The sequence below is a fragment of the Phyllostomus discolor genome, chromosome 8 (assembly GCF_004126475.2).
Source record: "Phyllostomus discolor isolate MPI-MPIP mPhyDis1 chromosome 8, mPhyDis1.pri.v3, whole genome shotgun sequence".
NCBI classification, from domain to species: Eukaryota; Metazoa; Chordata; class Mammalia; order Chiroptera; family Phyllostomidae; genus Phyllostomus; species Phyllostomus discolor.
Window position 1 is genome coordinate 67571032 of NC_040910.2, and position 27080 is coordinate 67598111.

Consider the following 27080-nt stretch of genomic DNA (forward strand, 5'->3'; position numbering starts at 1 on the left):
TTGAGTTTGATGATGCATTTCCCAATTCTTCTATGTTTATACTATTTTTTTCATTTACTGGATTTAATTTTTTTAAAAGTTCATTGATATAACATACTTTATTTTTAATTAGTTTTTCTAAAAAAGTTAAAAATTTAAAAGTGTATTGGTATAACATACTTTATTTTTAATGAGTTTTTCTAAAAAAATTTAAGATTTGAAAGTTCTCTTATGTAATAAACACAGATTGTGATTATTACAAGTCTTCTTTCTCAATTTTTCCATATATAATGTATATATTTATTAAAACTTTAATTAAAATTCCAAAACCATTTAAATTTGAATTATTTTATGTAAGCTCAGATTTAATATAGAATAAGAAATCCCTGAAACTAGCCAAGCAAAGTACAAAAATACATCGAGGAGTTTACCTCAATAGATATTGAAATGTTATAAAATAATTGTAAGCAAAATAGAATTACATTAGTACAGGATTAGATAAATAGGTGAGTGGAACAGAACAAAACCTGAGAATCAGACCTCAGTACACACGACAGCTGGGGTTTACATTGAGAGGGAAGGGATAGGTTCCTTAATAAACAGTGCTGTGCATTCCATTATCCAACTGGGAGGACGTAACAGTTGATTCTCTACCTTACCTCATACTAAGCCCCAAAGTCAATTCCAGAGGGATAACAACCATTAATGTAAAAAAATCTTTTGAAATAAGTTTATAATGCTATATCTACAGGTGAAAGTTAGAAGAGTTGTAAACTAAACAGGAATCACAGGTGCTAAAAGAACTAGAAAGACATAATTTCCTTTTTAAAAAGGTGCATGGTCCAGGGGGAAAAGCCATGTTCACACGGAGGCAGACATGGGAGCGAGGCATTGATAAGCTGAAGAATGCCAAGTACTGCCAGCAACGACCAGGAGCTAGGAAGGGTTCTTCTAGAGCCTCCAGTGGGAGTGCAGCCCTGTATACACATCAGTTCTGGGTGTGGCTTCCAGAACTGTGAGAAATTAAGTGTCTGTACCTGAACCTAAAAATAAATAAAAATAAAAAGCATGTGGCAAATGTGCCACGAGGTGTTTATAAACAAATGGTAGACGGAACAACCAATAGCAATGCATAAAGAACAGATGCATAAAGAACTCTTACAAAGAAATAACAAGGGAAAATAAAATCATAAAAGAGCTAATTGGTCTCACCAATAAGAAGGAAAAGAAGCTAAATTCATTAATAGTCAGTGAAATACCAATTAGAGGGGCAGCTCATTAAATCACTTCATTTTTGACTTCTAATTGAAGGTCCTAAATTAGAGGAATGCAGACAGTTTGACCCTGATGTAGCTAATATGGAGGGAGGTGAGATTTCCTCTTTCCCAGAGCTACATCAGTTTTAGAAAGAGGCCACGTCCCTACTGGCTCATAGGGAGTTTTCTCCATTTTTTTCCTGCTTTCTCCCAGTGACAGGAGACCCTTTCCAACATTTACCTGTAGTTTGTTTTTCTTTTAATCCTCACCAGTGGACATGATTATTGATTTTAGAGAGAGGAGAAGAGGGAAAGAGTTGGAGAGAAACATTGATGTGGGAGAGAAACATCTATCAGTTGCTTTTCATATGTACCCCAATGGGGCACCAAATCTGCAACCTAGGCCTGTGCCCTGACTTGGAATTGAACTCACGACCTTTTGGTTTATGGAACCGCACTCCAACCAAGTGAACCACACCAGCTAGGGCTATACCTATGATTTTTACTTCTTTGAAGATGATGCTGAGGTCAGCACCAAGTGAACATGAGTTTGGGACTCGCAGAATGGCTGTTGAAGGGACTATATTTGTAGGGCCTTTCCAGGATGAGTTACTGGGAACATCACTGGCCCTGGCCCAGGCAGACTTCTGCAGCAGCTCCTGCATCAGTCCTGGGCAGTGCTCACAGGGAGGTTGCCTTCTGTGTAATGCTAGACTGTGCTGCTCATTTGGGAATGAGCATGCACTGCCCATGTTAGTCATGCCTTAAACCACTGCCAGGCTGCGTAGTGACTCCATGACTCACAGTCCAGCCTTAACTACAGCTGAACACCTGCCTGTTTGATTCTCTCTTGGTGCCCTCTCTCAAGGGACAGCTGAGAGGCTCCCAAGAGAGAGAACAGCTGAAGGTTTCCCTCCAAGCCAAAATCATTTGCTTCCTTTTTTTCATTCTTTTCACCTCCTTCTCCCATCCCAAACAGATCAGTCCCATGTTCTCTCCTCTGCAGTTTACCTCACTAGATAGATCCAAGCCTGGGCAGGGGGATCTGAGGACAGCAGGAACTCCTAGGACTAGCCCTCTCTTACCATCCTTCCATTCTTGTGTGGCTGGGTTGATGATGCCAAAGAGCTCATCGTTTGTGACTGCTTTGGGATTGAGGTCAGTCCAGACGGGGCGGCGTTTCATGATCTGATAGGTCTTGTGCAAGGACCTCAGCACCTGAGACTTGCCGGTACCAGCACTGCCCACCACGAACACAGAGTGCCGAACTGCCAGAAGCTCCTCCAGCTGGACCACCTGGAGTGACAGGAAACTCAGCTAGAGACCACTCCATCTCTCCCCTACATTCCAACTGTTCTTCTGCAAGCCAGGCTGGCATCTGAAATGACACCTCACGTCAACAGAGGAAGGGTTATTCATCTCAAGATATGATGGGGTTCTAAATGGAGGGGCAAACACGATTCATTTATTCATGTATTCACCATTAGTCATTTAATTATTAACCAACAAGTAAGTGCTAGAGAGTATACTGGTTAAAGGAGAGTCAGAGATGACTCTTCTGCCCTCTATGATCTCATAGTGTTGATGGAGAAGCAAGTCACATTGACAAATTATTATAGTACCGAGTGATAAGCAGTACAGTAGAGGTATTTATAAATGCTATGGGGACAGAGATGAGGGAACAATGGATTTTGTAAGGATAAAGGGAACAAAACAGTCTTCACAGAGGAGCAGGCATTTGAACCAGGCCTTCAGGGGTGAGTAGGAGTTTCCCAAAACAAGGAACTGGGAGGATACTTCAGGCAGAGGGAACGGCACAAAGGTTTGTGGAGTGACAGAGTATGCTGTGGCTGGCCAGACCATCTGAAGAAGCTGGAGTCACAAGTTCCTGGGGTCAGTGGTAGTACTGATGGTGCCTTTGCTCTCATTCTCACTTCCTTCCATGCTCGCCTGTGCACACTATTGCACTGCACTTACTGGGATGAAAATCTGATCATGTCCCTGCCATCACTCTGTCCCTTCTGTGGACCTCCATAGCTTTGGTGATGAAATCCCAAATCCTTGGACTGACTTACAAGACCCTTTTGCTGTCTGACCAAACCAGCCTTTAGTCTTGTGTCTCATCCTCTAACATGCAAACTCTGGGTAGATACATTTCAGAGTTCTTTAATGATGCTCTTTCCTGTGTCTATGCCTCTTAACATATGGCACCTTCCATTCAGAAGTTATCCTTTCAACCACCTTTCTCTGACCAGACCCTACACATCCCTTAGTTAAGGGTAAGTGCCCCATACCTACATCCTTTATCTTAATACTTATCAATATTGCAATGGTTACTTTTCTGCCTCCCCATTAGATAACCAGCTTCTTGAGAGCAGGCAGGACTGGGCTTCTTATCTCTCTGTTGCAATGTCTAGCAGAGAATCTGGCACATACTAAGTACTGAAAAAATATTTGCTGAAAATATAAAGGATAGCTGGAAAGGTTGAATGGGCCCTATCATGAAAGATCTTGTGTGTCATGAGCTAAAATATTTGAACTTTATTGTAGATCAAGTTTCTTGAATTTGCACTATAAGATCCTTAATAGCAGTGAAAAGTAACCTAAAGTGGAAATATACTAAATACTGAGAGGGTAATGGAACAATAAAAAACTTTCCCCATATATTTGACTTTTTCTATATTTTAAAAAATGATAAGCAATGACTATTATTTTTTTAAATATAAGTGGTACAGGTGTTAAAAATTATAAAATTATGCAACCAGGAAATCAGAAGGAAAGTGGTACTTCTAAGTTCAATATGAAGGTAGCAGATAAATGGTTATTTGGGGAAGCAGGGTGATTAGCTTCCATTGTGGCTGGATAATTTATTGAGATATTAATTTGAGTTATGTTTCTTAGACCATCAATATTTGTCTTTTCTCTGTCTGAAGCTATCAAGTTCCTCTGGCTCAGGGCCCAGGAGCACCCCCAGGAAAGGCTCAATCTTGGCTCTGGTTTTCATCCTTCAGGGACTTAATGCAAGATCTTCCCAGGGAAGGATGAGGAGATCAGTCAGGAAGAGTCTCTAAGGAGCTGACATCTAATCTAATATACAGATGAAAACCGTCAGTCAGGTGAGGACCAGCAGGAAGAGCATTCCAGATAGAGTGACAGGGAGTGCAAAGGCCTGAAATTCAGCAGCAAACTTGGAGGGCTCAAATAACAGAAGAAAAAAAGAAGAGGGGTATAAAATGAGATAAAAGAGGTATGCAGGGGCCAGGTATACAGGAATTAGTAGTTGAAATTTTATTCAGACCCAACTGGAGTATTTTAAGCATGAAACTGACCTGAGGTCATTGCATTAAAAATTGGGAGGAGGAGGGGTGGGGAGAGGAGAGAGTCAGAGAGGTGGTGGGGGTGGTGCTCTGGCTGTTGAATGGAGACTATTTATTCCTAGATTTGTTTTTTTCGTGAACAACTGATTCCTGGATACTGGAAAGACTTAAAATCACTTTCTAGCTCTATCAATTCTTTTTGTTCATTTCAACAACTTTACTGGGATATACTTTACATACTATAAATTCATATTTTTGAAGTGTACAATCCAATGATTGTTAGCATATTCACAGAATTGTACAAGTATCCCTACTATTCAATTTTAGGATATTTCATTACCATGAAAGGAAAAACCATACCCATTAGCAGTCCCTCCCCATCCCCCCATCCCTACCTCAACCCTATGCAACCTCTGATATACATTTTGCCTCTATAGATTTGCCTATTTTGGACATTTCCTGTAAACATATTCATAAAATATATGGTATTTTGTGAAGGGTTCATTTCACTTGTGATGTTTTCAAGGCTCCTCCAGGCTGTAGCGTGTACCTGTACTTCACCCCTCTTGATAGCTGGACAACATTGTGTAAGCATGCCACATTTTTTATTCATTTATCTGCTAGTAAATGGGTTATTTCTCCTCTGTGACTGTTACAAATCCATCAGCTTTTCACAGTATCTTCCATAAGATAAATTCATAAATATACCTACACTCCCTTCTATTTTTCCTTCTTTCTATCTCCTATCTTTTTTCAGATATACTATACTTTTACACTGCCATGTGTGATAATATTTACATTACATTCTGTACTTATATTTAGACACTTTATATTTTCCATAATTCTAAGAGTTGAAGATAAACAGTGACTTACATTTTTATGATTGTAGATATTTTTCATTACAGAAGAAAGTAGTTACCAGAAATATACTGTGTTCTCTGTAGACCTGGTGTCATGACTTACCAGAGGATACAGTAGGTATCAATCCAAGGTCAAATGGATACTCTTCCTTCACACTACATACATTGATCACTATCAGGTAACATTTACTTTTTAAAGTTTTTAAAATTTTATTTTAAATAATGTTTTATTATTCAATTACAGTTGATATACAATATTATGTTAGTTTTGGGTACTAATCACTATAATGACATAGTGATTAGATATTTATATAACATAACTTATGAAGTGGTAATCCCATTGAATTTAGTACCCATCTGACACCTTATATAGTTGTTACTATTATTGACTATATTACTTATGCTGTATTTTATAACCCTGTGACTGTTTTTATAACTGGCAATTTGTACATCTTAACCCCTTTCCCTTTTTACCTACCCCCCAAACTCCTTCCCATCTGGCAACCTTCAAAATGTTCTTTGTATCTATGTGTTTGTTTCTATTTTGTTTATTCCTTTATTTTGTTTTTCAGATTCCAATATAAGTAAAATAATATCTTTGTGTTTCTGTGTCTCACTTATTTCACTCAGTGTAATACTCTTTAGGTCCATCCATGCTGTTGCAAATACCAATCCTGAATGGTATTCTTCACTTCTGAAGAATACAGTTCTTCACTTCACTTCACTGCTAGTGTTTTTAATGGCATTTATCTCTTTTATATGTTTCTTATCTCTTTGTTAAAGTTTTCACTGAGTTCATCTACTCTTCCCCTGTGATTGCTGAGCATCCACATAAACAGTGTTTTGAACTCTGCATTTTTTGAGCACTTATCTCCATTTTCTTTAGTTCTTTTTTTTTTGGAGTTTTGTCCTGTTCTTTTATTTGGAACATTTTTTTGTCTTTTAATTTTTTAAAAGATTTTATTTATTTATTTTTTTAGGGAGGGTAGGGAGGGAGAAAGAGAGAGAGAGAAAAACATCAATGTGCGGTTGCTGGGGGCCGTGGCCTGCAACCCAGGCATGTACCCTGACTGGGAATTGAACCTGCAATGCTTTAGTTCACAGCCCACGCTCAATCCACTGAGCTATGCCAGCCAGGGCTTGTCTTTTAATTTTTGGTGTCTCCCTGTCTTTGTTTCTATACATCAGGTAGAACTGCTACATCTCCCCATCTTGGGAGAGTGGGCTTACACAGTAGGTGTCCTGCGGGGCCCAGTGGCATGGGCTGCTTGGTTACCTGAGCTGGGTGCTCCATGAATGGCCCTTGTGTGGGTGCTGTGTACCTTCTTGTTTTAGTTGAGCCTTCATTGTTGTTGGTACATCAGTTGGAAGGACTGACCTTCAGGCTGATTGACTGTGAGGACTGGCTGGGACTGCTGCCTAGGAGCTGTTGTGCAGGGGTTGTCACCATGGAGCAGGATTGTTTTATTTAGGTTCTGGTGTCTGTTATGTCTGCCCTTTGGGTGTGTCATTTGTGAAGGTGGTTGTGCTATGGTGGTGCTATGGTATGGTCTGAAGCATGTCACTCACTGGGTGAGTCGGTGCTGGGGCCTTTGGGTGGAGGTTCTTATAACAGCAAGGTCAGCTATTGTCTGTACCCTTCTAAAGCCACCTGGTATGAGTTACAAAGTGATATGCAAATGGTTGCCATTTGTGCTTGGCTTGGGGGTGTCAGTTCAGACTAAACTGTGAACTAGAGCTAGGTGCCACCAGTGCCGGGCTTGGGCCACTTAGCAAGATGTATGGGGCATGCCAAGGCCAGACACTGCTTGTTTGGGGTTTATGAACCTTACAGAGATTGTAGGAAAGTCTGCAGGAGGAGGCAAAATAAGCTGTTTGCATGTAAAAGCCACTGGAAGTGGCTTGAGTTGGCTAGCAAGTTGGGTGGGGCAGGAGTCACAGAGAATCACCAGGGTGGAGCAAATAGTGTTGGCCAGGTTGATGGAAACTCAGACCTGGAGTCCACCTGTCCTGCAGGCTGGGTAGGGGGAGGGGTCAACAAAAGAACAATGGCTTCTGCCATCAGTGCTTTCTGAGTCAAAGCTGCTCCACCAGCCCTCACCCCGAAGCCAGATAATTCAGTTCCTTTTGGTATGTCCCTGGTGTTTTTCAAGCTGCTGTCCCAGTGCTGGCGCTCAGAGGAAGTGAGTTCATCAGCAAGTAAATACATGACGAGCCCTTTAAGAGGAATAGCTGGGACTGAAGAGGTCTTCCATCTTACTGAGCCACAATCTTCACTGGCTTTCATGGCTAGAAGTTACAGGGACTTCTCTTCCTGGCTCTGGAACCCTGGACTGGGGGCCTGGTGCGGGGCTGGAATCTGTTGCTCTCAGGGGGAACTGCCGAGATATCCTTCCTGTTTCTTAACTGCCATACGTGGCTTGTTCCGTGTATAGACCCCTCCCGTTAGTCTCCACATGGCTTCTTATGTATATTCTTAGTTATAAAACTTCTGTTTCCCAGCTGGCGTGGCTCAGTGGATTGAGCACCAGCCCGGGAACCAAAGGGTCGCCGGTTCAATTCCCAGTCAGGGCCCGTGCCTGGCTGCAGGCCAGGTCCCCCATGGGAGGTGTGTGAGAGGCAACCATGCATTGATGTTTCTCTCCCTCTTTCTCCTCTCCCCTCTCTCTAAAAATAAATAAAATCTTTAAAAAAAAACAAACAAACTTCTGTTTAGCTAGACTTTTGGCATTTCCAAGGATGGTTGTTCTGCAGTTTAGTTAAAATTTTGATGTGGTTGTGGGAGGTGAGCATGGCATGAACTCCTCTGTCACCTGGACTAAAAGTTCCATGTTTACCGTATTTTGCCATGTACAATGTGCACCTATATTTTTGGTGAAAACTTAAAAAAAATCTTTTGCTTTAATTTTTAATTCAATTTTAATTTGTTTAGATTTAGGTAGTTTTTTGTATTATAAAGGAATTTTAGCATTTATTTTTGAGCATATTATGGTACAAAAATTGCGGCAAAAAGTATGCATTATACATGGCAAAATATGGTACTTTTAAAAATAAAATCTAGCCGATGACTTTTTTCTCTTGGAATTTTTAATTGCTTTCTTTTCCCTTTGTTAAAAAAAATCACACGTGCCTTATTTCCCATGACTTAGAAGTTAAATAAAATACATAAGAACAGTCATCTTGTTAGTTTATTCTTGATTTGATTATATCCATTTTTGAGGTATTTTTTGGAGACCACAATCTGCCTGCTTTAATTTTGATTTATTGCTTTCTAGGTCTTCTAATAGTTATTATTCCATATTTATTTTGATCTTGTTTTTTAAGTCCATGACATTTTTCTTATTTTTAATCCTTATTTTGCTGTAGTATGTTCACAAGTAACCTAATCAAAAAAGTGCATGCAAAGTAAAACGTATGACTCTGTGAAAATAACTTGAATGGTAGTCTTCACATAATTTCCTGTCAGCACTTTGAAGGAATGGCACCCTTTTCCTTGAGTATCTGAGAATTTATGATGTCAATTTGACTCTCACTTCTTCCTGAGTCACCTGTGCTACCACTCTTTTGCTGAAAATGAAAGTTATTTTTTGTTTTTGATCTTTGACTTCTGAATTTCATTAGGACATTCCTCTGTGTGAGTCCATTTATATCCACTCTGTTTAGTACTGACTGAGGCCATGCAGTATGGGTACATGTCTCTCCAGGTCTAGCAAATTCTTGCTGTTTTTCTGGAATTCCCATTGGTAACACATTACTCAACCTCAATTTACCCTCTGTATTTTATCTTGCCTCTTGTACTTTCTGTCCCTTTTGTATACTATATGTTAATTATATTATATGTACATAATTTATGTTATATTTATTATGTAGTCATTATATACATGTATTTATTATACCAATATACATACATAGATACATGGTTTCATCCTAAGAGATTTCCTTGTTTTACCTGGTCCTCCCACTGAATTCTGTGTGTCATCAGTAATACAATTCATTTCAAAGGGCTCTTTACAGTTCTCCAAGAATTTTTTTCTGCTATAGCACCCCATTCCAGTTTTATGAATATATTTTTCTTAATTTTTTTCAAGGACATGAATTAGAACTTTCAAAATGTGCTCTTCCTTATTTCCACTGCAATCAGTTACTGGGTGTGTATCTACCTGTCTTGTCTGCTGGTTGGTCTGAGTTTCTCATGTTACTGGTTTTCCCCAGTATCTGATGAGCCTCAAGGTTAAATGAAGAGCTGTACTGTATTTCCTAGGAGCTAGGAGGGGTGCAGTCTGCTGCTGACTTACAGGTTTCTCATCAGGGTGGGAGGACTGAAAAGAAGCTCTGTGTACCAGGTCAGATCTTGGGCTTTGTCTTTGTCCTTTCACTTGTTGATGAGTGAGCAGGTGGCTGGCCTTCAGGCCAAGGGGCTCCAAACAAAAGAAAAGTACTTTAAAGGGGGCACTAGTACCCCAAGAGTAGTAGTCTTTGATTTCCCCAGAGCTATTAAATTCCCCCTGACTTTTCTTTTTGGCTGTGTGTTAAATGCCTGGCTGCACAGAGTCTGAGTTCTTGGGAATCAGGGACTAGTGCAGGGAGCTGGAAGAAGAGTGTGAGGAGCCAGCCAAGTGGCAAATTATAGGATAAACAGATTTAATGATCCCCTCTGGCTGTTTTCAGTTCTCCTCATCCCTGCCCTCCTCCTTCACTACCAACTCTAAGTTCAGAGTTTCTCCAAGGTTATGGCCACTTCCTACCCCTCTTCCTCCTAAGCCCTTTCCAAGTGTATTCTGCATCCCCTTCCTGGTCTGCTTGATCTATCACCCTGCTTTTGTCCCTCTTTCCATTTTTCCAGAAATTTATTGTACTATCCCTTTCTTAGTTTTCACACTTCAATGGACTTATTCCTCTTTCTTTAAAAAAAAAAAGCACTGTATTTATATGATCACTTTTAAGGGATCACAGGATGTCATCTCAAACCAGAGACTCTCTAGGGGTTTTGATGGATTAACCTTCAGAAGTTTCAGTGGACAGTTCTAATAAAAACTTGGTAGAAAACATCATCTGTTCCAAGAGCCTTTAATAGAGAGCATCTGTCTTACCCAAGGAGCAGAAAGTGGTTATGAAAAAGAAGGGAGGATATGGAATGTGGGCCAACTGACAAATAAAGAGAAAGGAACACTAAGATTCTGAGTAGGAAAAATGCAGAAAACGGGGAAGTAGGGTCATAGTGCCTTAGCAGACTGCCAGAGTCTGGAAAGATGTGGATTCTTCTGATTTAAGACACCAGCCCCAGTGCACCGCATCAAATTTAACTCATCTCTGGGGTGACAGTGCCTCTTGAGATCAGACTCTTTGAAAGGAAGCCCCTCAGCCTGGCATTCAAGCCCTTTGTATCATGGTTCCATATTACCTTTGGAGTCCTGTTGCCTAATCCCCACCACCACCCCCTCCAATACATTTTTCTCTAGCAACACTGGACTTTTTGCTGCTGCTAGTGCAATCTTTGTTTCCCCATCTACCCCTTTGCTGACACTTCCCTCTACCTGGAAGGCCTTTTTGTCAACCTCTACTTTTACCCTTTGTGACAGCATGGATGAAACTGGAGACTATTATGCTAAGTAAAATAAGCCAGTTGGTGAAACAAATATCATATGATCTAACTTATAAGAGGAATCTAATGAACAAAATAAACTAACCAGCAAAACAGAACAGAATCAGAGACATGGAAATATGGAACAGCCTCACAGCTGTCAGAGGAAAGGGGGGGTGGTGGAAAGAAAGGGAAGTGAGGAGTCAAGGAACATGTATGTATGACCCATGAACATAGACAACAGTGTGGGGATGGACTGTGGGAGCTGGAGAGGGGGAGTGGGCTGGACAGAGGAGGGCAAAAGGGGAAAAAATGGGACAACTGTAATAGAATAAACAAGAATTTTAAAAATACCAAAAATTAAGTTCAGATACTTAATTTTTGAACTTAAAAAGTAAGAGTTTGGTAGTAGGAAGGGGCCAACTCACACAATAATTTCTGCTGCAAAGGATCAGGTGATACTTTCTTCTGTAAAATGTAACCCCAGAAATGAAATCAAACACCAACTTGCAATTCTATTTATATATAGTCAGGGCTTAATTTATACTATTGAAAGTATTGTATGCTAGAAGTGCTTCCAGGAGTGGAGCAGGAGTGACCTGCCTGCAAGCCTACATTTCTCTTTTTATCTTGTGAAACAGCCTAGTGAAATATCCTGGAAAAGTAACACCATCCCAGTTACTGTAAAATGTCTCATCTGTCACCTGCCTTGAGGGTTTGGGGAAACCTAATGTGATATAGAATACAAAAACCCTGTGAAATCTAAAGTGATATTCACGTGATTCTTCAACATGTTATTGTACAGGAAGAAAAACTTCCATCCATGCATCTGTACCCCAGAACCCTCTTTTGTGGCACTCGTCATATCCAGCTCTAAGGCATAGTTATTTGTGTGTAGGCACTCTACTGTAATGACATTTATGTATCCTGAAAATGTTACTTTCTGCAAAACTGCACAGCAAAAATGACAGGCTTATGGAAAAGCAGGATTAGGGGACACCACTCAAAATGTACAGAATTCTGTATTCCAATCCCTGAAAACTTAACAGTGCCTCCTAATTCCAATGAAAATGCTAGCACAATTAAATCACCAGAGTTTTTACCCTATCTCATGTCCCTTGATTCTCTGAAGCCTTAAATCTGGGGGCCTGTGCTTTTTTGCAATTGGATTCACTTTTAATAAGACCATTCTAATCAACTAAGGATCTGATCTAGATGGAGCCTTCTTCATTAATCTACTGCTTTCACAGATGGGGAAATGTCTTCACCTGCCTGGAGCCTTCCTAGAAAATAGTACAAACTACCATAGTTCCTATGGCCATAAGTAAAACTAGTTATACTAGCACTAAGGTTTCAGGGTCTTTTTCTTAAAGCCTATATCTATGGCTAAATGTACTCATTTTCTATTACTGCTATAGCAAAATACAGCAAACTTAAAGACAACAACACAAATTTAATATTTTACTGGTTTGGTGGTCAGAAGTCCAAAGTGGGTCTCACTGGGCACAAATCAAGGCATTGACCAGGCTTGTTCCTTCCGAAAGCTCTAGGGTAGAAACTATTTTCCTGCCTTTTCCAACTTCTAGAGGCAGCCACATGGTTGCCTGGCTCATGGTCCCCCCCTACATCTGCAGTGGCTGGCTAAGTCTTTCTTTCCTGGTATCACTCAGGCACTCATGGTCCTACCTCAGTCTTTCACTTATAAAGGTCATTGTGATTATATTGGGGCACCCAATAAACCAGGATCATCTCCCCATCTCAAGGTCAGATGACAGTGACCTAATTCTACCTACAACTTCAATCCCCCTTTGCCATGTAATGTAACACAGTCACAAATTCTGTGGATTAGAATTATTCTGTCTACCACCTCAAGATATTTTTCTTTAATTGTAAGAAGCCTGCCCCCGGTTACATCAAGATATTTATAAGAACAGAAAAGTGTATGTGAACCCACATGGCTTCCACATTATACTACTTCATTCCTCTACAATCATGTCTGAAATGATTCACATTAAAGGAACACATGGCAGAGCAGACTGTGTCTTATTTCTGTCATTTGAACATGAACTCCCTGTTGGCCAGGGCCCTGTCTCTCTTTTGTATTCCTCATCATGCATTCCACACAGTGGCTGCCACAGTAAAGAACTGTTGAAATGAGCCCTGGCTGGCGTAGCTCAGTGGATTGAGGGCGGGCTGGGAACCAAAGTGTCCCAGGTTCGATTCCCAGCCAGGGTACATGCCTGGGTTGCAAGCCATAAGCCCCAGCAACTGCACATTGATGTTTCTCTCTCTCTCTCTCTCTCTATCTCCTTCCCTTCCCTCTTTAAAAATAAATAAATAAAATCTTAAAAAAAAAAAGAACTGTTGAAATGAACTGAGTTATTACAAAGTAGACAAATATCTGTACAACTAAAGCAACCCTTTGGATTAAGGGGGAAGTATAGCCCATCGTCTAAATAAAGAATTAGGAGACAAATTTTGCAAGAAAAATGTACCTTCAGCACAAAGTTGTCCTCAGCCTGGAGTTTCAGCTCCACTACTGCCTTCTTAACCAAAGCTTCGAAGTTGAGGTCTCTCCTCCGAGGGACATCCAGGGTGGGGAAGAGGTCCCCAATCAGGCCCATGAACACTGGCATGTCATCAGTCACTATCTTGGGAATGTTGAAATCTCGCAGGGAGCGCATCAGGACTTGGTCCTCAGGCCTGTCAGGGTCTCCTCGCTTTAGAGATCCGGCCACCACCAGCACAGACTTGATGGCCCGCAGGCCCCAGTCATAGTGATCCTGAGGGAGGGCAGCAAGGGTTAGACTGGAGCAGCTGGGAAGCAGAGCCCCATATGCTCAAGCTAGTGTCTGCAAAATTATAGAGAGTACATTAGGACTAGGTCATTTTGAGGCCAAGGCAGAAGCACTGCAAAGAATGACGTAAGAGGTGGTGGTCTCAGGATCTTGGTTTCTGGTCTGGCATCAGTTATTTTTCTAGTTGTAATGACAACCAAGCAGACACAGAACATACAGGGAACTGGTGCTAGGAAGATTAAGCAGAACCACTCCAAACCTATCCAGCTACCTCTTGTACATCAATGGTAGCTCTTAGAAACTGCTGAGACTGACCTTACATGCTGTACTTGGGAGGCCTTCAAACTCTTTGAGAAAAGGAGTTAAAATAGTTTCTTAAAAATTTGGTCACTTCTGGTCAAGATGGCAGAGTAGGTAAACCCTGTGCTTGCCTCCCCCCATGACAACATCAAAATTACAACTAAATTATAGAACAGGCACCCTCAAGAACCACTTAAAAGCTCAATGAACAGAAGTAATAGCTAAGGATACAAAGAAGCCAGTTCCTGACAGATAGGAGTGATGGAGATGAGAAATGGAATAGTCCCACACCGATGGAAGCAGCCTAACTGTCCATCAGTAGATAAGTGGATAAAAAAAGCTATGGTACATTTACACAATGGATACCATTTGGCTGTAAAGAAGAAGGAGAAGAAGCACAAGAAAATATTACCATTTGTGACAGGATGGATGAACCTAGAGAACATTATACTAGGTGAAATAAGCCAGTTAGAGAAAGACAATTACCATATGATTTCACTCATATGTGGAATCTAATGCACAGACTGATGTGAGATAGAAACATTGATTGGTTGCCTCCCTGCTCCAAGAGGGGATCAAACCCACAAACTAGGTATGTGTCTTGACTGAGAATTGAACCTGCAACCTTTTGGTGTATGGGACAACACTCCAACCAACTGAGCCACCTGGCCAGGGCCAAAGAAAAACTCTTAAAAGCAGCAAGAGAAAAGCATTTAGTTACCTACAAGGGGGTTACCATAGATTGTCAGCTGATTTCTCAACAGAAGCTTTGCAGGCCAGAACAGATTGATGTGAAATATTCAAAGTAATGAAAAATAAGACTTACAACCAAAATTACTGTACTCAGCAAAACTATCATTTAGATTTGAAGGAGAGATAGAGTTTTCCTAGATAAGAAAAAGCTGAAGGAGTTCACCCCCTGAAATCAGTATTATAAGGAATGTTTTCTTTAAGCAAAGAAATAAAAAACATGAATTAGAAAATAGCACAAAGAAAAAAATTTCACTGACAAAGGCAAACACACAATAAAAGCAGTGGATCAAACAACACTAAAAGGTAGCACAAAGATTAAAATACAAAAAAGTAGGAAGATCATGAAGATCATGTGTAATCATAACAGTAAACTAAAGGATACACACAAGCATACACATAAAATAAATAAAAATTAATAACAAAAACACATAGAGTGGGTGACTAATAATGACAGTGATTTTACAATGTATTGAAACTTAATTGCCATTAACTTAAAGTAGACTTCTTATACACATAGCTTGGTATATGTGAAGCACATAGTAACTGTAAAACAAAAATCTACAAGAAATGTACAAGAAATAAAGAGAAAGGAGTCCAAACACAACACTACAGAAAGTCATCAACATAGAACAAAAGAGAGTAAGAAAATAGGAAAGGAACAGAAAAGAACAAAAAAATCAGAAAGCAATTAATAAAATCGCAATAACTACATACCTATCAAAATAATTTTAATGAAAATGTATTAAATAATCTAATGAAGAGACAAATGGGGAAAGAAGTGGTATGTATATATAATGAAATATTTCATGGCCATAAAAAAGAATTAAATCTTATCATTTGCAACAGCACAGATGGACCTAGAGAGTATTATACTATGTGAAATAAATCTGAGAAAGGCAAAAAGCATATGATTTCATTTATACATGGAATCTAAAAAACAAAATAAACAAGCAAGACAGAAACAACCTCATAGATATCAAGAACAAACTGATGGTTGCCAGATTGGGAGGGGGAGAGGAATTAGGGACTGGGTTAAAAAGGTACAAGGCTTAAGAGGTGCAAATTGACAGTTACAATTACAAATTAGTCACAGGGATGTAAAGTACAGCTTATGGAATATAGTCAATCTAATTGTAATAACCACACATGGTGTAGGGTGGGTGTAAGATTTATTGGGGATCACTTTCCAAGTTACAAATGTACAACAATATGCTATACACGTGAAACTAATATAAAATTGAATGTGAAAAATATTTTGTTAAAGGTGGAACCCATTGGTCACTATGATAGATTCTGGAAAGAGTAGACCATACTGCTGACATCAGGCCTCCAAACAGTATGGTGGGGGAAGCGGTGGAATGTGCAGTTTAGAGCACAGAGTCTGAACTGGGACAGACCTAGGTTCAAATCCCAGCTCTACTACTTGCTTCATAGCAGATTGTTTTGTGATACATGCTGTAAAGGACAATTCAGTATGCCATGAAGACAATAGACATGGTGACTATACTTGAAACTGTCTGTCTTCCCTCCCCTGAGCCTGTTCTTTCTGGCCTTGACTATATTTCTCTCTCATCTGGGCTTGACTGAATTCTACTTCCTCAGGTCTTTTTTATTATTATTTCTTCAGGGCAGTGTGGTCCTAAGCTCAAGTACTGCCACTATCTTCTTTGTCTTCACTGCACACCAAACTCAAAGAAACCAATGTACATACAGCAAGTACAATATGGAGAAGGTTGTGGAGTGAAGCTGTGGAAGTTTGCAAGAGACAGAGCTCCACTGCAAGTCTCTTGTGGAGAGTGATAAGTATATTGGTCTTTATTCTAACACTGAGGAGCATTTTTAAGTGAATCACTTTAGCTATTGGCTAAAGAATGAATTCAAGGGACTAGAATAGAAGTGGAAAAACTAGTTCTAAAAGTTTAAGCAAGAGACGTGTGATTGGAACTAAAGTCTTAGAAAGAAAAATAACATGTTTGAGAGAGATGCAGAGGGTAGAATGAGCAACAGTTCCCTCATGATGAGACAGAGGGCTGAGGTAGAGGAAGGTTATCAGGGATAACTCCCAAGGTTCCAGAATTAGCAAGTGGGTAAATGGTGACTACTGAAAGGAGAAATGCCAAAGTAGGGGGAGGCTGATAGGAAGATCAACTTTAGATGCTGACCTGGAGGTGCTTTTTAGACATGTGGGGGAACTGTGGTATAGACCATTGAATATACAGGTTCAGTGTGCAAAAGAGAGGTTAGGGTTGTGGTTATGAAAGTAAGTCACTGGCCTGGAAGTCGCTGGTGGCAGAGAACCTGGAGAGAGGATGTGATGAACAAGGGGCCTGGAAAGGGTGAGGAAATTAGGAGAGGCTTTTTAATCCATCTTGGAAAAGTTTCTCAGGGCTGAGGGAGCTCATGTTTTGGCAACAAAGGTGATCCAAGTAAGAGATTCCCCAAAGGGAAGTGCTGATGGCCACCAAGAAATTCTCTATCCAAGACACCAGCGTTGGAGGTTCTTGATCATGTTTTAAGGAGTTATTTCTGTGAAGGGATCTTCCCTAGGCAGGACCCCCATTTAAGGGCAAGCAGCATTGAGAAGCTAGGGACTCCTTAGTGCCCAGCTTTCTCTTTGTCAGAAGACAATACACTCTAAGGTTTTTCTCAGCTACTGCCATGTGTCTCATAGGATACTGCTGATCTATGAGGTGTTGCCACACATTCAATTAAAAATGGGAGCTCTGCGGTCAAATTTTTAAAATGCTGGGCTAAGAAAATGGACACAGATCTTAATTATAGAAGTGCTCAGAACTTTTAATAAGCTTATGGGCACAGTGACTCTAGAAGTCTCTTATAACTTCCCTAATACACTAACCCTAGAATCCATCCAGAGCTTCAGCAGTCACACGACAGAATTTCTGGTTTAACTAGGGAGTGTACCTGTTTGGAGAGAAGCTCTTTGCACAACTGGTAAAGGGTGATGAACTTCCTGGCTAATGACCGGGCTTCAATGAATCCTTCTGCCACCAGCATGATCTCACAGATCAATTCAAAGTCTGGAACCACCATCGCGCAGGGCCTGTGCACAGGGAGACAAAGGGTGAAACAGTTCCTTACTGCATAGTTGAAGGGGAGTGTCTAAGGCAGGAAGAACCAACTGAGATCACAGATGGAGGCGCTTGTGAATGTAAAATCCTAGACCTTTGTGGTGGTTTCCTCTAAGACCTTCAATTGAAAGTTGCATGAACTAAGGATAAAGGAAGTGAACCCTCTTCCCCAATTTGATGGATGATGTTAGGTGACATGGGCAGAGTTTGAAGCTACAGCTCAAGTCTTGTAACTTGAGTCTAGTGCCTTTACACAAGACGCAGATTAGTAAAGTTGTGTAGAACAGGTGAGGGGCTGAGGTTGAGGAACTGAGTCCTTCTTGGTGTCTATAGGAAACTGAGGATCTCTCTGTTTCTCATCCCGATCACATATGTCTCTTCTAAGCCTAGACATGAAGGGCTTATTTTGCACTTACCTGCATACAAATATAAATGCTTGTACTTAATGCTGAGGGTTAAAGTAAGTACTTATTAACCTTACCTTGTCCCAAACCGGCATACATGAGAATGCAGAAGTGGCTTTTTGTCTCTGTAGGAGAATTTACTTTGCTTCCCCCCCCCCCCAACTCTAGAAACATTTTATTTTAAAATTACTTATTTTAAAAATTATTTATTAGGTATTTAATAGGAGCACAGGGTTGTTACAGTCTTTAACTGCATTTTTCCTACACTGATACAAAATTTTCAAAAACATTTCATTCAAGTACATTTTTCCTTCAAATTATTCTACATGACATTCAAAGTCAAAGGAGCAACAAAATGCTTAGAAACTCAAAACTATTTTGCAATATGAAATAAAGTTAAATATATATCCACACTATGGAATGTGATATGGCTGTGGTAAATAACGTGTAAAAGAAAAAAAAAACTAGTTAATGACCCAGGGAGACATTATCCAATAAAGGCAGGATACTAAACTATGTAAGTCTGATCTCAACTTTGAAAAAGAATACACACTCCACCCACAAAACACTGGGAGGAAGAATGCCAAATGGTTACACTGATTATCTTTGGATGGGAGGACTTCTCTGGCGAGGAGCAGAGAATCTGGAGCCAGAAGGCCTGGGTTCAAACTGCAGTTCTGGTGCTTACAGCTGGGTTACTAGCTAACCCCAGTAACTAGGGTTACTACCCTGAGCAGTTTGCTGAATCCATCTATTTTCTTATTGTACTAATAGTATCCCCCCACATGTTTTTTTCTGAGAATTAAATGTAAATCATGTTTGTATTTATTACTTTTACAAATATTCTTCAATCCCCCCACCCCGATTTTCTATGGATATATGTTCTGTTTAAATTCAGGGGGAAATATGAGGACTAATTCGTATCATGGGGATAACCCAGCTCCATTATCATTTGTGACACAGGCTTATTTATTAAGTACTCTGTGTGAACAACTAGAAAACAGCAGGGTGTTCGATGGTGCCAGTTTAGACAGCCTGCTGAAATTCTCACAAGCTCTTGGCTGAAATGGGGAACTGGCTGAAGGAGGGGATACCTACCTGCTCTCGCTCCCATGAGACAGGAATTTGCCAGCTCTGGGGCAGTTTAGACATGAGGGTCTTGGGTACCCAGGGAGCTTCCCTGTGGCTGCTTATGCCCTCACATCCAGAGCCAAGACAGACAAATTCATCACAGCTCCCCCAGCCTTGCTCCTGGGTAACCATCTAGTGGGAGGACCATGAGACGCCACGAAGCATCTTTCAAGTTGCCCTTTGTTGGGCTCTTTTCTGAAAAAAGAGTGGAGATTCCAGGTCCCGCTAGGATAGGCATTTGTATTTTCTTGTCAAAATAAAGAAGATTTTAAAACATGCTCCTACTCATCACTGGCAAAGGTAAAAATAAGTATTCTCATGCATTGCTATTAGGAATGTAACTTGGCACGTCTCTTTTTAGAAAGCAATTTAGCAATGTGTATCAAAAGCCTTAAAAATGTTCCTCCCTCTTAACTCAGTGATTCTACTTCTGGGAAGTTAGCCAAAGAAAATAATCATGCATATAGAAAAAAGACATTTACAAAGACGTGTATTATAACATTATGCACAAACATTTTAAATGTTAGAAATAGTCTTAATATTTAACTATGGGGAGTAGTGAATTTCACATGGACCATGTACTTGATGGAATAAAATGCAGTCATGAAATGAGATTTATTCAGAATATTTAACAGAGGAAACTATGATATGGTTATGATAGACTATGAAATGAAAAACAAACAATATCAAACTCTGTGTAGACAACAAATGAAGGCTACAAATATATGGCTTTAACATATGCACATAAAGAAAAACAGACCACAAGCAAAAAAACATCTTACTGGTGATGCCATTAAAGGTGGTTTTTAAAAAAAATCTACTTTTCTATATGTTCGAAATGTCCTCTAATTCACAGGTCACACCTTTCCAGCAGAAAAATAAAAGAAGCTTCCCTTTGGGGCACTCACATGGGGCGGGGCCAATGCTCACCTGAAGAGAGCCTTCAGGTTCTCCGGCAGCTCTGTGCGGCCAGCGTAGCCAGGGTTCATGGTGATGAAGATGCCCACAGAAGGATTCAGGCTAATCTCTTCCCCAAGGAAGTTGAATTGCTGCTTCTTATCTCGAATTGCATCTTGAATGCTTTTGACCTGGTGAACAAGTCAATGGAAAAACGCCTCTGCTGAGTTTCAGTGTCAGTGACAGCAAGAGCTGGGAAAGCACACACCATACAGATGGTTGCTCTGTGGCCCCTTTCGCTGAGGGACAGGCACAATGGCCAAGGCCTGGGCCCTTGACTGATGGGCACTGGGTATGTGTCTAAAAGAAACTGTAAATATCCATATTTACAACCCAGTTGCAGGAGGCTGTGAGAGACCACAAACAAGAGTTACCTCTCTGTGAGCACTGGTCCCCTCTGCAGTCGCCCAGTGTAATAAAACTCACCACATGCTGGACACTGTTCCGAGCACTTTTTCTGTATTAACTGATTTGCTCCTCACCACCACCCTTTGAGGGGTGCACTTTAATGCCATCATCCTCATTTGTCTGGGATGAAACGAAAGCATTGACAAGTAGAGTAGTTTGCCCAACCTCACACAGTGGCTCAGTGGTGACGTCTGGATTTGAAACAGGCAACTGAACTCTGTCTGGAGCCTGCCTCTTAGCCTCTGTGTGATGCAAAGAACACTGCTACCAACCTCCCGGGCTTGTTCTCAGGATTAAATTAAAGAGAGTCATACAGAGTTTAGCATACAGGAAACACTCACAAACAGCAGCCAACATGGGAATGGTTAATATGTGTATGCCTGTCACCATCACGGCTGTGTTCCTCATTTGTTTTAACTCCTCACAGCCCCTCACTGCCCTGCATCTCCAGAACAGACTGCGCTAAACCTGGACAACTCCTGCATACATGGAGGGTCCTGTCTGATGAGGAGAGGGAAGAGCCACAGCAGCACAATTGGGCCATGCCTGAGTCCCCATGTGGTATTGGTGCCTTTCTACAGAGATCAGACTTTTTCTTAATTGTGGTATGGAGCCACAGGGAATTTGAGCTGAAGACTGGCCTGGTCAGATCTCCATTCTAAATCACTCTTACTAACAGAGGTGGAAGAGACAGAAATGAAATTCAGCCATTTATTTTCATACTTGGTGCTTTGGGGAAAAAAGTGTGCAAACATGACATGCAAGAAAAGGAGGGGAGACAAAAGGGGCACACTTGTTCAGCCAGGCCCTGGAGTGTCTCTGAGTAAGTATTCCTAGCATCTCAGGGTTTTGAAAGCCACACTTGAAAGCTGGGCCCAGTGCCAGGGTTTCTGAATGAGACCCAAGCATGGCAGCTATGTTCAGGGAATTTAGAATAGCCAAGCAAGGGGTCAGTGGGGCTTGGGCTGCAGAGGTGTGTGTATATGTGTGTGTGTGTGTGTGTGTGTGTGTGAGAGAGAGAGAGAGAGAGAGAGAGAGAGGGAGAGAAACTAAGACTGGTCAAGGCTCTCTCCAGTGCCTGGAAGGCAGCGTTTGCCAGAATGCATGACAGTTCTACAATTAGGATTCAGCTCCTTTCCCAAAGTGAAGCTCTAATGACTGAATACATTTGAGCTCTCAGCAATTAGTTTAGACTGAACCTCCAGCTCCCAGCAGGCAGGTGAACAGATCAAGTTCTGCTGGTTCTCAGGCACTCACAGTACAGTGCTGCCAGGTAGCCTCTTATTACCCTGGAAGCTGTGGGAGTGTAAAGGTTGGGTTCTCTCCTTAGGCCCCAGTCCTTCCATCTACATGATATACTGAGCACTCACTTTGTTATAGAGTGGGGAGGTGAGCTTAATCACCATTTACAAATTGCTCTGACACCTCTGTGTGGAGGCAAAAGCAAGAGCCCAGGACCTTTTCTGCTGTTTCCTCTGATTCAACATTCCCTCTGGCAACACCGGGCCCAGAAACCTCAAGCTCAGCAAGAATTGATGCTGCACTGTTGATTGGAGGCATCTGTGCTTTTGTGTAAATTCTGTAGGGGGCCCTGAGGGAGAGTGTTGAGCAGACTCAAGGATGCAGGTAATGCTGAAGCTGAAGCATCAGTGCTAATAACAGGTTCTGCTAGCCTCGCTGCTTAGAACAGGAGGGCTCTACTGGCATTTCTTCACTGCATTCATAGCAGCTGAGACCCTGGAACAAGCCCCTGGAAGGTAACAGTGGTCAGGATGCAGGATTCCCTTCAGGATGTCAGGGGAGAAGCAGGTGGACAGGATTGTGTGGATTAACCTGTGAGCTCAGCCAGGTGGAGGTGCACACACCAGAGGGCACTGACCGATATGTAAGGCTGCAAAATATACTCCGTACTCACGACGGTCTGTTTCTCCACTAAACACTCATTGTTTTTGGAGATTTTAAAGTCACAGGGAATAACAACGAAATAATCACTGACATTCACTGAGCACTTGATATGTGCCAGGTGCTATTCTGAGTATTTTACATGAATTATCCCATTCAGTCCTCTTAACAGCTATAGGAGGTGGGCAGGTCCTAGTTTTATAGATGAGAAAACTGAGGCAGAAGGCAGTTAAGAAATTGTATTATATTACCTAAGATGTTGACATAGAGGAGGCTAAGGGAAGGATATGTGGAAACTCTGTACTATTTTTGGAACTTTTTTATAATTTTTTAAATATATTTTATTGATTATGCTATTATAATTGTCCCGTTTCCCCCTTCACTCCCCTCCACCCTGTACCCCCTCTCCCACCCACGTTCCCCCCTTTAGTTCATGTCCATATGTCATACTTGTGAGTTCTTTAGCTTCTACATTTCTCGTACTATTCTTGCCCTTCCCCTATCTATTTTCAACCTACATTCTATGCTACTTATTCCCTATACCTTTTCCCCCTCTCTCCTCCTCCCACTCCCCTGTTGCTAACCCTCCATGTGATCTCCATTTCTGTGGTTCTGTTCCTGTTCTAGTTGTTTACTTAGTTTCTTTTGGTTTTGCTTTAGGTGTGGTTGTTAATAATTGTGAGTTTGCTGTCCTTTTACCATACATGTCTTTTCTTTATCTTCTTTTCTTAGATAAGTCCCTTTAGCATTTCATAAAATAAGGGCTTGGTGATGATGAACTCCTTTAACTTGACCTTATCTGAGAAGCACTTTATCTTCCCTCCCATTCTAAATGAGAGCTTTGCTGGATAGAACAATCTGGGATGTAGGTCCTTGTCTTTCATGACTTGGAATATTTCTTTCCAGCCCCTTCTTGCCTGTAAGGTCTCTTTGGAGAAATCAGCTGACAGTCTGATGGGAACTCCTTTGTAGGTTACTGTCCCCTTATCTCTTGCTGCTTCTAGGATTCTCTCTTTCATTTTTACCTTGGCTAATGTAATTATGATGTGCCTTGGTGTGTTTCTTCTTGGGTCCAACTTCTTTGGGGCTCTCTGAGCTTCTTGGATTTCTTGGAAGACTGTTCCCTTTGCCAGATTGGGGAAGTTCTCCTTTATTATTTGTTCAAATAACTTTTCTACTTATTGCTCCTCCCCTTCTGGTACCCCTATTTCAGATGTTGGAACGTTTAAAGGTGTCCTCGATGGTTTTAAGCTTTTCCTCGATTTTTTGAATTCTTATTTCATCATGCTTTCCTGCTTGGTTGATTTTATTTTCCTTCTGGTCCACTGTATTGTTTTGAGACTCAGATTCCTTCCTTTCACTATTGGCTCTCCTCCACGTATCTTCCTGCATCTCTTTTATGGTAACCTGCATCCTTTCATCTAAATTGTGCCCAAAGTCAACCAATTCCATGAGCTTTCTGATCACCAGTGTTTTGAACTGCGCATCTGATAGATTGGCTATTTCTTAGTCGCTCAAAAGGATGAGTCCTGGGGGACTGATCTGTTCTGCTGGAAACATGTCTTATGTCTTTCCCTATCTCTCCTATTATTATTATTATTATTTTTCTTTACCGGTCTGGTCGCTCTTGTTACGGTGGGGGGAGGAGCCTTAGGTGTTCACTGGGGCTGGGCACCCCAGTCACTAGATTGTGACATTATATGTGGGGGCGGGGGTGGGAGCGGGGACGAGAGGGAATGATGGTGGCAGTTCCGTTCTCCTGGGCTCAAACACTTCCTTGCTTGGGATCCTGGGCCACAAGCTCTGCTCTGGTCCACAATCACTGCCCCACTGGTTCCCCCAGCCGCAGCTTGCATACTCAGTGATCACCGCTGTGTTCTTGCGCCCCAGATGGCTGTCGTGCCGATTTTGTGCCAAATTTCCCCTGACCTCTGCGCGCCATCGACCCGCGCCAGGCCCGTGCCTGCCAGGCTCGTTATCCCCTACCAGTCTGGATGTATGGGTCTACTTCAACTTCTTGGCTGTCCAACTTCCATTCAGATAAATCCTCTGACAGTTCTGAGTGAAATTATGCCTGTAAATTATTGTTATTCTATTCTTGGTTGTGCGAGGAGGTACAGTGCGTCCACCTATTCCTCCATCTTGCCAGAAGTGGAACTTTTTTATAATTTTAAAGTCTGTTCAAATAAAAAGTTAAAAGAAATCTGCACAGTTGGTAAGCAGGGCGACCCAAGTTAAAAACCAGGCAATCTGGTGCCAAAGTACCACTTTCAGCCACTTCCCCCAATGCTTTCCCTACAAGGGGCACAGGGGTGGGCAGGACTGGGCATACAGTTGCGAGTACTTGAAACACAGAGTTAGTAAAGCTACTGCAACAATCATAACCAGCATGCCCTTTTCCATGCAAACAATTGTGAACCTGTGTTGGCCCACCCCGTATGTACATTTTCAGAGGAATTTGTTTTTCTCTGAAAATAATCAAGTTTGTTATAATTTAGAGGTGCCAGCTTCCACAAAGTAAGAAGAGGTGCCTTTGGCACCCATGAAATGAAACACACAGAAATGAGAAACTTCTGGCCAAGATGGAGGTGTAGGTAGACACACTGTGCCTTTTTGCACAACCAAAAGAAGGACAACAATAATTTAAAAACAAAAAACAACCAGAATTGACAGAAAATCAAACTGTATGAAGTCTGACAACCAAGGAGTTAAAGAAGAAATATTCATCCAGACTGGTAGGAGAGGTGGAATCGGGCAGCTGGGCAGACAGGACTTGTGGCAAAGCAGTGGCTGATGGACCCCAGTGAGGTGGTAGATTGTGCCCAGGTGGACTGGGCAGTCCCACATTTGCATGCAGATAAACCAGGAGAAACCACTGGAGAGCAGATTGGACTGCACAACCCAGGGCCCCAGCACAGGGAAATAAAGCCTCAAACCACTGGTTGAAAATACCTGTGGGGGTTGAGGCAATGGCAGGAGAAACTCCCAACCTCATAGGAGAGTTTTTTGGAGAGAACCACAGGGTCCTAGAATGTATACAAACCCACCCACACGGGAATCAGCACCAGAAGGGCCCAATTTGCTTGTGGGAAGTGGGGGAAGCGACCGATATCCGTCAGAGAGTGGAGCAAGTGCCATTTTTTTTCTTCTCAGACCCCTCCCCCACATACAGCATCACAATCCAGCGACATGGGTTACCCTGCCCTGGTGAATACCTAAGGCTCTGCCCCTTACTACGTACAGCCATGCTGAGAAAAAAAATGGCCCAAATAAAAGAACAGATCAAAGCTCCAGAAAAAATACAACTAAGCGATGAAGAGATAGCCAACCTACCAGATGCACAGTTCAAAACACTGGTAATCAGGATGTTCACAGAATTGGTTGAATTTGGTCACAAATTAGATGAAAAAATGAAGGCTACACTAAGTGAAATAAAGGAAAATGTACAGGGAACCAATAGTGATGGGAAGGAAACTGGGACTCAGATCAACAATTTGGAGCAGAAGGAAGAAAGAAACAATCAACTGGAACAGAATGAAGAAACAAGAATTCAAAAAAATGAGGAGAAGCTTAGGAACCTCCAGGAAATCTTTAAACATTCCAACATCTGAATCATAGGGGTACCAGAAGGAGAAGAGGAAGAGCAACAAGTGGAAAACTTATTTAAACAAATAATAAAGGAGAACTTCCCCAATATGGCAAAGGAAATAAACTTCCAGGAAGTCCAGGAAGCTCAGAGAGTCCCAAAGAAGTTGGACCCAAGGAGGAACACACCAAGGCAATCACAATTACATTAGCCGATATTAAAATGAAGGAGAGAATTCTAGAAGCAGCAAGAGAAAAGGAGATAGTTACCTACAAAGGAGTTCCCATCAGACTGTCAGCTGATTTCTCAAAAGAGACCTTACAGGCAAGAAGGGGCTGGAAAGAAGTATTCCAAGTCATGAAAGGCAAGGACCTACATCCAAGATTGCTCTATCCAGCAAAGCTCTCATTTAGAATGGAAGGGCAGATAAAGTACTTCTCAGATGAGGTCAAGTTAAAGGAGTTCATCATCACCAAGCCTTTATTATATGAAATGTCAAAGGGACTTATCTAAGAAAAATAAGATAAAAAACATGAACAGTAAAACTCACAATCATTAACAAACACACCTAAAACAAAAGCAGACTAAGCAAACAACTAGAACAGGAACAGAACCACAGAAATGGAGATCACATGGAGGGTTAGCAACAGGGGAGTGGGAGGAGGGGAGAGGGGGAGAAGGTACAGAGAATAAGTAGCATAGAAGGTAGGTAGAAAATAGAAGCTATTTTTGGGAAATGTAGAAGCTAAAGAACTTACA

General features: G+C 41.4%; 1 protein-coding gene across 4 annotated transcripts in view; it reads right to left on the reverse strand.

Annotated features, from left to right (window-relative positions):
• Positions 1-27080, reverse strand: part of DNAH9 (dynein axonemal heavy chain 9) — a 335540-nt gene that overhangs the window by 187453 nt on the left and 121007 nt on the right. For all 4 annotated transcript variants that reach the window (XM_028534618.2, XM_036032967.1, XM_036032969.1 and 1 more), the window contains 4 exons: positions 20399-20556; positions 17767-17905; positions 13489-13776; positions 2321-2531 (listed from right to left, as the gene is read on the reverse strand). In XM_028534618.2, the coding sequence (XP_028390419.1) occupies positions 2321-2531; positions 13489-13776; positions 17767-17905; positions 20399-20556 (796 nt within the window). The remainder of the gene's footprint in view (positions 1-2320; positions 2532-13488; positions 13777-17766; positions 17906-20398; positions 20557-27080) is intronic.